This window comes from Notothenia coriiceps, unplaced genomic scaffold (assembly GCF_000735185.1).
Source record: "Notothenia coriiceps isolate Sejong01 unplaced genomic scaffold, NC01 NC01_scaffold00022119, whole genome shotgun sequence".
Classification (NCBI taxonomy): Eukaryota; Metazoa; Chordata; class Actinopteri; order Perciformes; family Nototheniidae; genus Notothenia; species Notothenia coriiceps.
Genome location: NW_011354820.1, coordinates 215,821 through 230,081, shown reverse-complemented (window position 1 = coordinate 230,081; position 14,261 = coordinate 215,821). Strand labels below are relative to the sequence as shown.

General features: G+C 39.9%; 1 protein-coding gene across 1 annotated transcript in view; it reads right to left on the bottom strand.

Annotated features, from left to right (window-relative positions):
- Positions 1-439: 439 nt before the first annotated feature.
- Positions 440-14,261, bottom strand: part of ferry3 (FERRY endosomal RAB5 effector complex subunit 3) — a 19,879-nt gene continuing 6,057 nt past the window's right edge. Inside the window, exons 7-14 of the mRNA XM_010780684.1 lie at positions 11,465-11,571; positions 11,075-11,272; positions 10,249-10,377; positions 9,593-9,661; positions 9,237-9,439; positions 5,332-5,389; positions 2,827-2,894; positions 440-644 (exon numbers count right to left, since the gene is read on the bottom strand). Coding sequence (XP_010778986.1) covers positions 552-644; positions 2,827-2,894; positions 5,332-5,389; positions 9,237-9,439; positions 9,593-9,661; positions 10,249-10,377; positions 11,075-11,272; positions 11,465-11,571 — 925 coding nt within the window. The 3' untranslated portion in view covers positions 440-551. The remainder of the gene's footprint in view (positions 645-2,826; positions 2,895-5,331; positions 5,390-9,236; positions 9,440-9,592; positions 9,662-10,248; positions 10,378-11,074; positions 11,273-11,464; positions 11,572-14,261) is intronic.

Sequence of the window (14,261 nt, the reverse complement as noted above, 5' to 3'; positions counted from 1 at the left end):
TTTATGGCAATTTCAGTTTGTATCAGAGTTAAAACGACTCAACCACCACAATGCTGGGTCCTTGTTGTGCTGCAGCTCGAACATGCGTTAAGTTACAGATTGCAGCATTAAAGGAAACTGAAATACCCACTGGCGGCTGATGTCATGATGTCATAAAACTCTGTCACCATGACCGCACCCCGGAGGCCTGAAATGATCATTGCAGCAGCTGCTTTGGTGAGCCACTGAATCCCGTCCTCTCTCAGTAACAAGCATCTACAGCATCAGAAGGTGCAAAATAACAAGGCTCAACAACTGGATAGAAATGTTCTATCTGGTTTAAAATCCCTTCTTTTAAACCACTACTGTAAGCGCTTTGATGCTACCATATTGTGTTACATTGTGCCCCGTTTGAATGAATAGGGCCAATGTGCTACTTCATCAAACCTCCACTTATTTATTCTACAGTTCCTGATATAAAAAAAAACCTTTTTGTATAATTGTTATTATAAATGATTCTCTGTTAGTTGGAATGCCTCGTGGATGCAATGTGGTCCATCTGTATCCATCTCTCAGTGCTTTGAGGTGAGGGTCAGGGTGGAGGAGACACGGAAGATCTGAGGCAGCATGTTGCTCAACTGGTAGAACATCTCCTCTGAGATACTCTGTCGACATGAGAGACACAAAGACAGGGTTAGTGAGAAACAAGGGACTGAAAATACTGAGCAGGGCATGTTAATAATACATCCAGGGTCCATGCGCGGCAATAGATGTGCAGGCACTCAATTCAACTATTTTCTTATAGCTTTTATGACATGTGGAGATACTTCAATAAAGTTTTTTTGCTAGGCTTAAGGGAACCATTGAACCGTTTTTTTCTTGATAAATTGGTTCAGGAATGAGTCTTTAAACCTGGGAATGAGTCAGCATTTGAGCATTCCCAGTTCCCAGGGTCGGCGTCATGGGGGGTCATTCGCGGGGCATGCCCCCGCAAATGAGTCACTGTGCCCCCCCAACGCAGAGCTTTTTTTTATCATATTATAAGTGAAAATGTTTCCACTAAAAGTTTTTTGTGTGGAATAAATCAGAAATAAACAATACAAATAAAAAACACAGCCTGAGGTGTGCTCACTGCTGCTCTTTGATTGGTGTGTTGCTTGACCAATGACCCACGACGAAAGCCCAGTGGCGATCTGCTATGTCCATATGTTTCTGTTTTGGTGGTCGTGCCACAACCATGCATGCCTGCACAAGTCATAGGTGCGCTATAAAATAGCACTACACCCCTGCAATGTGTGTGAAAGACAATAGACTTTACAGCATGTTTTGAAATTGAAGTTGCGTTGGTGTTTGTGTGTTGGTTGTTGACGGCAGTATGTGCCCCCCCGTGGTAAATGAGTTCTAGAGCTGACCCTGCCAGTTCCCTCGTCTTGAAGTCTGAGGTTTTTGAACATGTTTTTGGTTAGAGGCCTTAAATTAGGTCTGTGGTTAACACACTCTTAATAAACTTTTATGTTTTGTTCTACAACGTTAATATACGTCAGTGAATACCCCAGTCGTAAGTGTATGACAATTGAAGGGGACTTTAAAAAAGGCGGTTGCTAACAAGTGGCTAAATGAGAGGCATTTAGCTTAGCTAAATTATGAAAGCGGTGCTAATATGTGGAGAACATTCTGCATGAAAAACATGTAATTATCAAAATCGTTTGTTAACCACAGATCAATATATTTATCGGCATTATTCCATAATCCAATGGTAAAATCCCATTGCTTTTTGTCATGGAACCAGTGCGATGCTAACTTCCAAGTCAGCCTACAATAACTATTCTGCCCATGACAACAGCAATACATCTGGACTGTTTGTGTACAGTCAAGTGTTAACAGCCCCTTTAGTTCAGTGCCCTTCAGTTCAACATCAGAGGATCTTTTTCCCCCCTGAGGGAACAGTAGTCAATACGGCAAAATTATGCAAGCTCGGGCAGCTGTGATTTAAAAGGGGGGAACATGATTTGTCCCTAAGCATCGCCACCTGTCAAATAAGAATGTTAAGTATTAATCTGTAAGCATTCACGCATCATTCACCCACATCCACACAGAGAACAGGGCGTATATTTAGCCGGCGCGTCTCTTTAAAGTGCAGAAAACAATGTTGTTTCAGAAGTTCTATTTTGAAAGTTGTCTGAGCATGTAGCTGAAGCCAGTCAGGGTCCTTTGATGCCGCTGGTTTTATCCTCTTAACCTGCCAACATGAGATTGTGCTTTAAGCTGTGCTGCCTTCCCGACAAACCACAAAAGCTATAGGAATACACATCAAGATAAGCTAAAAAAGAAAAAACAGCTTAGTTTCATCCAGCTCTGTGTCACAACTACCGGTACTTAAAACAAATATGACAGAAAACCTAGCTTCAAAGCTGATGCTGTATGTTCATACATTTACTTTTACATAAAGTTAGAGCTGGATATTCAAGGCAGTCCCAGATTACGCCTCAGTGTTGGGAAGCTACACGCTAATACCATTTCTTATCACACAATTATAGGGATAAGTTTCCAAGCTTTCTTTTATGGCAGTAGTGTAAACATTGGTCAAGAGAACCTAAAGCTCCATAATCTCTGATTAATGGCGTGCTTTTCAAACAGTCTCTCTTATCTGCCTGCATTCAAAGCTAGGTACTGCAAGCCCAGGTGTGCCTTTTGTGATGATGTGTACATGCGAGGCCTTACTGTAAGTATACACTTCTGTTGAATTAACAGAGATCTGCTGGCAAAGCAATACTCGAAGCATGAGTGTGTGTCGAGTAAGCTAAGAGTTGAGGAACCAAAATGACATGTATAAGGCTCTGCTCTTACCTTTGGCACTAGAAACTGGACGGTGCGTGATATTCCTCCATCCCATGAGGCCATTTCCATCATGAAGCCTGCAAATAAAATCAGATTCAAGTTCATTCACATATATCTATCTGCAATGTTCAGTGTATTCTACTGCTGGGTTATGCTACAAACTCACAATAACAATACGAAACATTCAACACGATACAAGTTTATTTTAAATAATGACTATGTCCTACGAATAATTTACTACAAAAACTCTATCTCCCTGGTGCATAGAGTTTTTCATCCATTCTGTTAGTCTAAATGCGACTACTTGTTTTAAATGTTAACATGCACTCTGTGAAATGTTGATTAGTATATTTGCTGCAACCTTTTGGCTTATTGTGCAATGCATCATAGGTTTTTTTATTTTTTTTTAAAAAGGCCTGACACTTTATAAAGCACTCATATATATATTTATTTTTTTATTTAACCAGATAAAAGCATTGAGATAGAATCTCATTTGCAATGCTGACCTGGCCAAGAAGGCAGCAACGTTACACATAACACATAACACAAACATATAAAATACAGAGAACATAACTAAGAAAACAAAAGATAAAAAGCAGTCACTACATTGTGCACATTAGGACAGTAAGAAAGGTGCACTATTTATTACTGCAAGAGCAGCTGGTGGTAAGGACTTCAGACAACTTCAATTTAAAACATGCTATTGAGACAAGTGCCCTCAGTTTTAGGCTTGATTGAAGGTCATTCCAAGACCAAGGACCATAATAAAAAAATACTCCTTTTCCCAGCCTCAGTCGGCACAGCAGGTACCTGGAACCGTATCCAGGCACTGGATCTGAGGTTGTAAGAGTCACAAACTGGAGCAAATCTGGCACATATGTACAGTGGAAGCTTACCTAAAATGGCTTTATACATTAATAAAAAACCAATGCTGCATCCTACGCATATATAAGTGAGGACGATCCAGTTAGGCTTTACAGTTTGCAATGATGAGTCCCAGTGGCGGTTCTACGGGGTGGCACGGGGTGGCAGCTGCCACCTCAGAAAAATGCCTTGCCACCCCAGCGGCCACCCCATTTGGCAGCTTTGTTTTGAAAGAAAAGTTGTGGCTCATCGGACATTTATGAGAGAAAATCTCTAATGTCCGAGTGCAAGTGAATGCAGCACAAGANTATGTTTTAGCTGAATACACGTTTTGTGCCTTGGCAGTCTCAGGTTAGTCATTTCTTTAATGTTTGTTCTTTCTGATGTAAAGTCAAGGTTGTAGCTGTTTGCAATGAAGTTGTGGGGCGCTGAACTGTTCCTTTGATTCTTTTGAATTATGATAGTAATTACTGGTCTTTCAAATTAGAAGGAGGGTGAGCAAGCATCTTGAGGAACATTCATCATTAACTCCTCCAAAAAATATAGTTTATTTAATAATAGCACTGAAGATGTGAATCATAACAGTGATTGACAGCTGATAGGAATAATATGATTGTTAATATTATCATATTCATACAGACACACATCAATGAGACAGTTAATTAATGTATTTATTGCAGCAGTCTGCATATTTGGTACCCCTGCTGGTCTAAGAGTGAGACAAACTCATTCAGTTAAAATTCATTAAATTACGTGTGCCACCTTATATATTTATATTTAAGGCTTTACTGATGTGCCACAATAATCTCACCAAATGTTATTGAGTTAAAATATCAATATTGTGGCTTTCCAAGTTAACATTGATTGATATGACTGCGTTTAAATCAGAATATACTTCTGCCAGGGGATGCCACCCCTCAAATTCTCCTGCCACCCTCTTGCCACCCCATGAATATTTGTCTAGATCCGCCCCTGATGAGTCCTATAGGGTGCATTTGATATATAACGCAATGTAGCATGGCAGAGATATATATGCTCGTCTGCAAAAAACATTGTGGATAATGCAGCACTGCATTTTTTTAAGCACAGCCATAGTTTATTAAGGTGTTATTTCGTTTTTGTAATTATACTCTTTTGTATATCTACCATCCCTCAAGCTGCATCGTCAAGGAGCAACTTTCTCAGTGTTGAGCGATCATTTTTGTATGAATAGTTTACATGCACGGCTAAACTATTTTGCAACTGGCTGTGTGTTGTTTTTTAAATAACAGCTGCCCTAAACTTAAATAGCATATATATGTTTTTCATTAAAATATATTGCCTTACTTACAGTATAGCAAAAATATTGCACTATAATGAATTGACATCACTGTATCATGATACATATCATATTGCACGATTCTTGCAAAATGCACAGCCCTAATAACAACATGTTTCATTCATCAGCTTTGCATTATGGGAAATGAAAAACACTGTCAGTGAACACTGGTACATTTCATCAAAGAAGAACAAAAGTATCCTTTGCTCTTTTAACTTTGAGGGAATGAAAACAAGACCTAATGTTTTAAAGAACAGTAAAAGGCTTCACAGATCTCTGCTGTCAAATGTCAGCTTGGAATTCAAAATAAATCTTCAGTAAAAATAACTTACCTTTGACACATTTGAAAACCAGCTCTGCTCTCTTAAGACACCACGGTATGGTCATCTCCTGCAGGGGTAGGGAAATACAAAGTAGAAAAATAAATAATGCTCAAAATAATAAAAGGCAGAGGAATGTATGTTGGTTACATTGGAGTTGAATATGTTAACTGTTCAAATTGTGTTACATGATTGACCCAACTAGACAGATTCCAACACATGTGTGCAATAGTGTATATATGACATATGAACTGGGTCAAAAGTCTCCTGTAATGTGACTGTATCTAAATTCAACATGTTTAAAGAGCAGGCATGTTTTCTGCACGCCTGTTTCCAGTCTGCTGCACACAGTGACCTCAGCAGGAAGTAATCTCTGCACAACCTATGATCACAGCGTCAGAAATTAGAATCACAACACATTATTTATCTGGGGGAAATGGGTTTAGTGACAGTCACTGACAATATTTTATTTGTTTATATATATAAATAAATACAAATATTTATATAAACATTTACTTCAAAATAAGAGTGTGCAACAAAGGGATACAATAATATAAAATTAAGAAGTTATGGTAAAATGCCCCACATAATGTCCAAATAAAACCCCCAAAGATATATGACATGTTCATTAGAATATGCATTGTGTGCGTTAGTAGGCTGAATCAGTTAAAATGTCTCTGCCACTCACATGCCTTTCTCCCACTTTCGAGTGTTTTGCACCCATTCGGAGTCAACAAACTGGGCGATGGCAGGGTGTCATCGATGCCCAGGCTAAGACCTGTGTTTACTGTGTTACCCACAAACTATTTGCCCTTAAGATAAACTGAGCAATGGATCCTAACAATAGGATAGTATAGAGTCAAGTTTCATGAATCAATTTCAAGGCATGTCGTTTTGGCATTTAAATTTCTCTTTTAACAATGCAACATAAATGTATGCAAGACTTTAAACAATAAAAATAGTGCAAGGAGAAACAGAAAGATATATAAAACAGTGCTGGAGGCTGTTGCAAGTGACCAATGTGCAAATAAAAGACATAAGTTAACTATATACATTGAGAAGACAATACAAAGTGTTTCCCACAGAATTTGATTCTATTTGTGGGCACCCCCACCTCCCGGCAAGAAAAACCAAAGGCCCCTTAACCTATTCGGTTGGCCCACGCATCCACCACCCTCAAATAAGAAAAGGATCTGTGGGGTTTATTCTCCCAAAAATAGAATTTACAATTCAGGCATTTAGCAGACACCTCATTCCAAAGCGACTTACAATGACCAATTACAGGGACATTCTCCCTGGGCTAAGTGCCTTACTCGAGGGCACAATAGTGGTGGTGTTCCAGGCGGGATTTGAACTCGCAACCTCCCGATCATCAGCCCATCTCACTATCCATTAGACTACCATATCAGATCCATTTGACCACCATATCAGATCCATTTGTGGCGGGCGATATTTATTTGTGGCGGCCCGCCACAAATAAATCAATGAATGGGAAACACTGCTGCTTATTGTAATAATAAAACAGTCTGTTTCTTATTAGTACTGAGGTAGGAACAAGTGCTGTTGTTGCACAAGGAAAACGTAAGGCTGTCTCTGTCTTTGCCAAGCAATTGAGGCAATTGTTTTCAACCAGACAAATTAACATAACAAATGTTTTACCTGTCACTGTTTGGAAACTTAAACTTTTATCTAGTTGGTATAATATTCAATTTCCTCTCTACAAACTTTTAATCATGTATTTCAGCATAATTACGCAATTCTCCGTTCCTTTTTCCACAAAATCTCTGGGGAAACAGAAACAGATGTAAACATAAGACTAAGAGGCACAGCTCTGTTGTTCTTTAAATAGGCGTGTCCAAACAGGCACACATCTGCACTAAATGGCAAACAAGACTAAAGAGAAGATGACACAGGAGAAAGTGTGGAAAAAGTGGAACCAGAAGTTATCAATTAAAGCTCATCAGGTTCCTGAGGCTTCAAAGGTTAGAAGTCTTTGGTTATTCAAACAAAGACTTGGACATGAGAAGATCCATGAGCGCGCCACAGACAGTCTTAATGAGAATTTGCACTCTCATGTTCCGAATAACCCAGCTTCCCCCAAATATCTTTTTGGTATCTATCTACGCCGGGATCCTGAGTCGTGGCTAATCCTATTGCTGCGGTCCTGAGTCCTGGATCGCGAGCCCTGGATCCTGAGTCGTGGCTGTGCCTGTTGCTGCGGTCCTGGATCCTGAGTCCTGGATCCTGAGTCCTGCATCCTGATTCCTGGATCCTGAGTCGTGGCTGTGCCTGTGCTCCTGGATCCTGAGCCCTGGATCCTGAGTCCTGCATCCTGAGTCCTGCATCCTGAGTCCTGCATCCTGAGTCCCGAATCCTGAGTATCCTGAGTCCCGCATCCTGAGTCCCGCATCCTGAGTCCCGCATCCTGAGTCCCGGATCCTGTGTCCCGGATCCTGAGTCCTGGATTTCGAGTCGTGGCTAAACCTGTCTCTGCGGTCCTGCCTGACTCTCATCATTCTACTTCTCTGATGCCTCCCACAGGATTGTTGACATCCTCGTGGATTCATCTTCTTATTATAGACACACGCATTTCCAAACATTTGTTCTACCTATGTTGCAAATATATTATCTCTTCGATTTACACACGGCATCTATTGCACGTCTGTCCGTCCTGGGAGAGGGATCCCTCCTCTGTTGCTCTCCTGAGGTTTCTCCCATGTTCCCCTTTAAACTGTGGGTTTTCTCTTGAAGTTTTTCCTTGTACGATGTGAGGGTCCGAGGACAGAGGGTGTCGTATTGTCATACTGATATTCTGTACAAACTGTGAAGTCCACTGAGACAAATGTAACATTTGTGATATTGGGCTATATAAATAAACATTGATTGATTGATTGATTGATTGATTGATTGATTGATTGATTGATTGATTGAATGTACCTTCCCTCTAAAGAAATGATCAGATTATGATGTATAAATGTTTCTAAAATGTCTAATTCCATCAAATTCCAGCAGATTTTCTTTTCCGTTCCAATTTACATATACTATAAGAGAGAAATAATCCTTATTGTGTATTTACCAAATGTCTTTTTGATTTGGACTCAGGTCATAACTGTTTAACCTGGTTTCAAACCTGGTAAATGTGAAGTTCAAGGCCTAGGATGCCGCGAGCGCACTAGGATGAAGAGGAAGAAAAGAGGACTTTGTCAAGAGCCACGAAAATGTGTGTAACTAGTAATCTTCCCATCCACAAATAATTACCACTGCTTATGTTAAACATAGAGGTACAAGACCAAAGCACATAGAAGTACCATAATATGGTTAAAGTGTAGGCCACTTTGGGGAAACCAGCAAGAGTAAGGTAGAATTTAAATGTTTAGAACCAAAATAAATCCCAGCCTCTCCCTTCAGGATTCTGTCTAAAGTCGTTTCCCAACTAAACTAACTGCATCCATGAGACAAGTACCCCATGTCTCATTCACATATGAAGAGTGAGGAATCTTTTTCTGTGGCAGCACCGTTAGATACTAGCCGCCAGCTCAGCCAATGTCCAGTTACAGTGGCCCTATTATGCTTTTTGCGGTTTTACCTTTCCTGTGTTAAATATGTTTTTGTGCATGTAAATGGTCTAAAAATGCTAAAATCCCACAAACTCCCCCCCTGCCTGAAACGCCATGCAGTATGAGAAAAATACTGAACACTAAAGCATGAAAACATGTCACAGCAGAGGTACAAAGTGAATATGATCCTAAACATGAGTATAATAGGACTCTTTCAAGTATTGTATTCAATTTGGGCTTAATTATTCCCTTGAGGTATCTTATTACTAAATATTACAATCCCTAAGAAATGTGCTTTGACGCTGCTGGAGAAAGAATGAGTGTTGGATCACGTTTCACGGTGCTCTCAGCTGCTCTCACCTCTGACATGTCGTGGACCAGCAGCAGAGGGACGGTAACCGTGGTGACGTCGTGTGTGCAGCAGACCTTCAGGATGTTCCTCAGCCCCATGATGGCCGGGTCTCGCGCCGTGATGTTTCCTGAACGCACATTATCGTCCACACACAGGTGGAAGACAGCATGAACCTCGGACAGGTTGGAGTGCCGCGAGATGTAAAACTCACCTTGAGGAAGGAAGAGTGTAAAATATTACATTATGCAAAACTACTGTGGTCAGAAAATAATATTGCTAAATAATGTGGGATTAATGTATGAGAGATTCTTTGCTCTGTTAGTCCAAAAAAGAGTCAGTTTACATATTGATGGGTATTGATTACCTGGTAAGATGTTGGATGGATTTCTTTCAACATTTTTGTTCTTATCGTCACTTCCATTCCTTGGTATCTCTGTAAGGATAAACATTGAAAATACAACAAAAGTAAGCATGTCAAATGGTGAAATTGATCAAATAAATAAATGTGCATAAATGTCTTCTCTGTGTCCAAGCTTTTGATTGTTTGGAACAGTGTTTCTCAAACTTTTTCATACCAAGGACCACTTAACCAATAAAAAAAAACACTCGCGGACCACCTAACTCCACAAATATCCAAAAACGTCGTTTTTTACAAATCGCCTGAAAATGGTACAAACAAGTGGCAACATGTGTGATGAAGGTGTTTGTCTGGGCTATATCATGCAATCGAAAGTGAAACTTAAGCTCGCTCCATTGCGGAGATATTCCCGCGAGAGTGTGGAAAACTTTAATTAATTAATTAATTTCAAATTTGAAATGTTACCAATATACTCACGGACCACTAGGGGGCGCTCACGGACCACCAGTGGTCCGCGGACCACACTTAGAGAAGCACTGGTTTAGATAAATGTAAATCAAGAAACAGTTTTGAGGACTTCTGTCTTGCCTTTCGCTTTCTTATCATCTATGAATGTTTGGTCTACATTATACTGTAGCTGTACCGGAGCAGCCCAGTCTCACCTGGCTGTTCTTTCTGCTTGCTGCTCCGCTGGGCTCGGGCGTAGAGCAGCACCTGCTGCACCTCGTCCAGCTGTGCCTCCAGGAAGGGAAAGTGGAAGTCTGTACACTCCTTCGCCACAGTTGCAAATTCTGACAAAAAGACAGGGATGAAAAGATGCATCAAATAACAGTTATAAAGCCAGGGCTCTTCTTTGTTACCATGTCTCCAAGGGTGCTCCGATTAAATGGCTGATATTCATTCTGAATAGTTTGATCATTGTTCTATATAAAGGCTAATCAGAAGAGCCAATGAGGTGACACATCAATTAAAAGAATGCCAATTCTCATTTGCCTGTTTTTTTTGCCTGCTATATATAATAATATAATCTGATTTAAAGAAATTGAAGATCATTTGCATTCCACACTTGCCAACCTTAATAGTTTTTCTGTTTTGAGAGAGTAAGAAAGTTTATAGCAAAAGAAAAGACAAGCTTGTTTACCAGCGCTGAGAAATGGCATATTTTTGTCCATGTAATCGGATCAGCCAATGCGGTTTCTTGCGATCGGTGAAGGCCACAATAATTCTAATCAGGGCACCCCATGCTGTATTGCATCTCTAAAAGGATAAAGTGTCTGTTCTTTAAATAAATAAATAAATAGGAGTGAAAGAGTAGTGTAATCCTCACAGTAAAAGTGAGAGGTAATCAGTGAGTTGTGAGTAGAACCAACATAATATCAGAATTCACTGGTGGGAAAATGTAACACTGTTAGGAGGCCAACGAAAATGTTCATCTTCCTTCAAAACGTCACCAACAATTTTTCTGAATATAAAGTATGTCCCCCTGACCTCTCTTGATGCCGCTGTAGGAGTTGACCCTGTTGTCCACCAGCAGCACCAGCCCACAGAGGGAGGAGGAGTAGAGCGACAGGGCCGTCTGCAGACGCCTCAGCTTTGCCCCCCCGCTGCTGTGCTGACGGTGTTTACAGAAGTCCAGCACGTCGGCCCGGACCAGCCGCAGGTTGTGCATCGTCTTCAGCTGGGCCCCTGAACACAACATATATATATATATATATATATAGATAATGAATACACAAGGATACATTTAGCACAACACTACTGTAGTTCAAAACAAGTATGCTTCTCATGAATAACGACATGTCTAAGTGATTTATGCACGTGGTAACCGACATTTCAAATGGCACAAAATGGTGTGAAAACACTACGCTAGAAGTGCACCTAGGTGTATGGTGAAGCTCTCCTCCAGCTGAGGCTGCTCCTCAAACATCCGGGCCCCGGGGTCTGCAACCTCCAGCAGCTGGCTGGGCTGCACCTTGATCTCCTCCCTGGGAACCAATCGTGCAAACAAGACATTTATCAAAAACAGCGTGTTATATAGGGTCAGGGAAGAATCTGAAAGCATTTCATCCAGAAAAAAAGTGATAAACACATTATATTTTCACATCTCGGGCTGCACCATTTGGTGAAAAAGTCCTATTGCGATTATGTTGACAATAAACTGATGGTATCATTGGTTCACAAAGATTACTGATCATTTAGAAAATTTTATTGCATTGAAAGCCATATCAACCAACTTAAAGTCTCAGATCAAATACAAAAATGTAAACACGGTTTTATAATTGACTTAATATTTCCATTAATAAATACAAAATATTTTTTATTTTATTTCAAAATGAAAGCATTTCTGCTAACTCTTTAGGTTTAATCAACACTTAAACAATAAATATCAACACTGTTTTCTTAATGTTTGGTGCATTCCTTTGGATAACGCAGTGTAGCATTTTAGTTTCTTTGTTTACATTTGTAACCCTATATACTAGTTGGATTTTCTCAAAATAATGTAGTACACACTTTGATGACAAGCATTTTTCGGGATTTAGCATTTAACTTACAAAACATTTTGAATATCAAAGGAATCACCAAAATCCATTCTGATTTCCTTCATGCTTTAAGCTTTGGGAATGCATATAAGTGTTGAGGTCAAAGTATTAGGTTCCACCCTCGCATAATAACACAATGATATTCATCATTAGAACAAAAACAATGCATACTCAGCACTTTGCCTGAGGAGCTCTTAGCCTACAGGTCCCGGTGGTGTTTGTGTTTTGAAGGAAAATCCAATATATGCAGAGGAGAGTATGACCAGCACTCTGCAGGAGCACATCACTGATAACCACTATTAAGATTTCTCCCCAACTCTTATCCCAATGTCAGTCCAAATGGGGCTGCAGAGCTGAGTGTCAATCAAACTAAGAGGAGTTCTTGACCTCACTTTAATTTCTATGTAAATGAGCTGTGTACTTCAAAGCAGACACGCTGTGTGTTGGGTTAGTTCTGCTGCAGAAGTGTGAGTTATAGGGGTGTTGATTCTTAAAAACAATAGTTGAATTATTGATTTACATGTAAAGATTAACTCAGTCTACATGTTACTTTACAGCCTGAAAAAGTAAATTTTTTCAGAGGTTATGATTGTGTATTCTTTATACTATAAGAGTTTTGTTAAACAACATTGTAATGCTTAAAGTGTAGCAATATATTGAACGTTTTTTTAAAGCATTTGATTTGGTCACTTTCATACAGTTTAACAGGCCCCTGTCGTCACTTAAATCCCTCTTTAATGTCACTAATTCTCCTGAGCTAGCTAATCATTGCGTTTACATCTCGCTCTGTTAAAAGCACAAGCCTTCATGAGTAGATGTACGCTGCGTTCTGTGCAGTGATACAGTGCAAAGAAAGTAGTTCCTACATAAAGCTGCTGACAACAACCTCTGTGGAATATCCTGAGTAACTGTGTTATGATTTCTGGAAAGAGACATTGCTGTTTAAGTTTTTTATTGTGTTTTTGGCACCACCAGAAAAAAGCCCCATCCATTATAAGGGAGAGAAGGAAGAAATCTTTACAACATATATATCAACAATGGCCAACTCACACAAAGAATGTAGATTGACAAAAAGCACTACAGGTAAGAGGAAAATGTGCATTTTGAGGCGAACTGTCCCTTTAAGCTGAACTTCAACCCCACACTTAGTGCCATTAGGTGCGTGCATTTCAACAATGGTACTTCAAACATTGTATTCATTCATTCATTCTTCTATGCACAGTAGCTTTTAACTGACCAAAGGAAGGAACAAAGCACCTGACTCAAGAGTAATTATGTTGGATAAACACCAGGGGGGTATACTACGAAGCAGGATTTTCGTTTAGCAAGATAACTTCTGGGATTTCCGGTACTACGAAGCTGGTTCACTTTTTAGCGGGCTAGATCTCCATGGTGACTTATCCTGGAACCTAGTCTGTGCTCCGAAGCAGGATATGTTCCAGGATAAGAGATCAACTCAGCGAAAGCACCACGCCTGCTGACCAATCAGAGCTCAGTCTGCGGAGGAAATACAGTTTAAACTGCCGTTGCAGGAAAGACGGCCGGCCAAAATCACCGACTGTGTGAACGTGAAAATGAATAGAATATCACCTCCCATCTTCAGAGCAATCGGACTATTAACTATTATTATACTATTATGTTAAGAAAGCTTAATTAAATATCTGCCACAACATAAGTAACCAGATCAAAGTAACATTACGTAGCCTACAGTCCACAGCACTGTGAGTGCAGACGTCGATGTGTCCCATTATCATTCATATCACATCATATCACATGCATCATAATGTATCATATATTTCCTTATCTGAGTCAGCCGAGCCGTATCTGGCCGTGCAAGTTGACGAAACACTCGAGTCAAATGTAATTAAAGTCAGATCCACTCATAAACCTGTTAATGCACATTCAAACACTTTTTCTTTTACCAGCTGTATTCACCTTGCAGGTGCAACTATGTGGCTTTTATCCTGGATAAAGTGTTTAAGTCATGGATGTTTAAAGTTTAACTTCTTCATATTTGACTAATATTATAGTTGACTTTTCATTCAGGAAGTATGACGCTGTGCTGTCAGTATTCTTCTCCATGTTTGTGATTGGTCGAATGCTCCAGATACCACCCCTTTCATGTGAACGCGCAC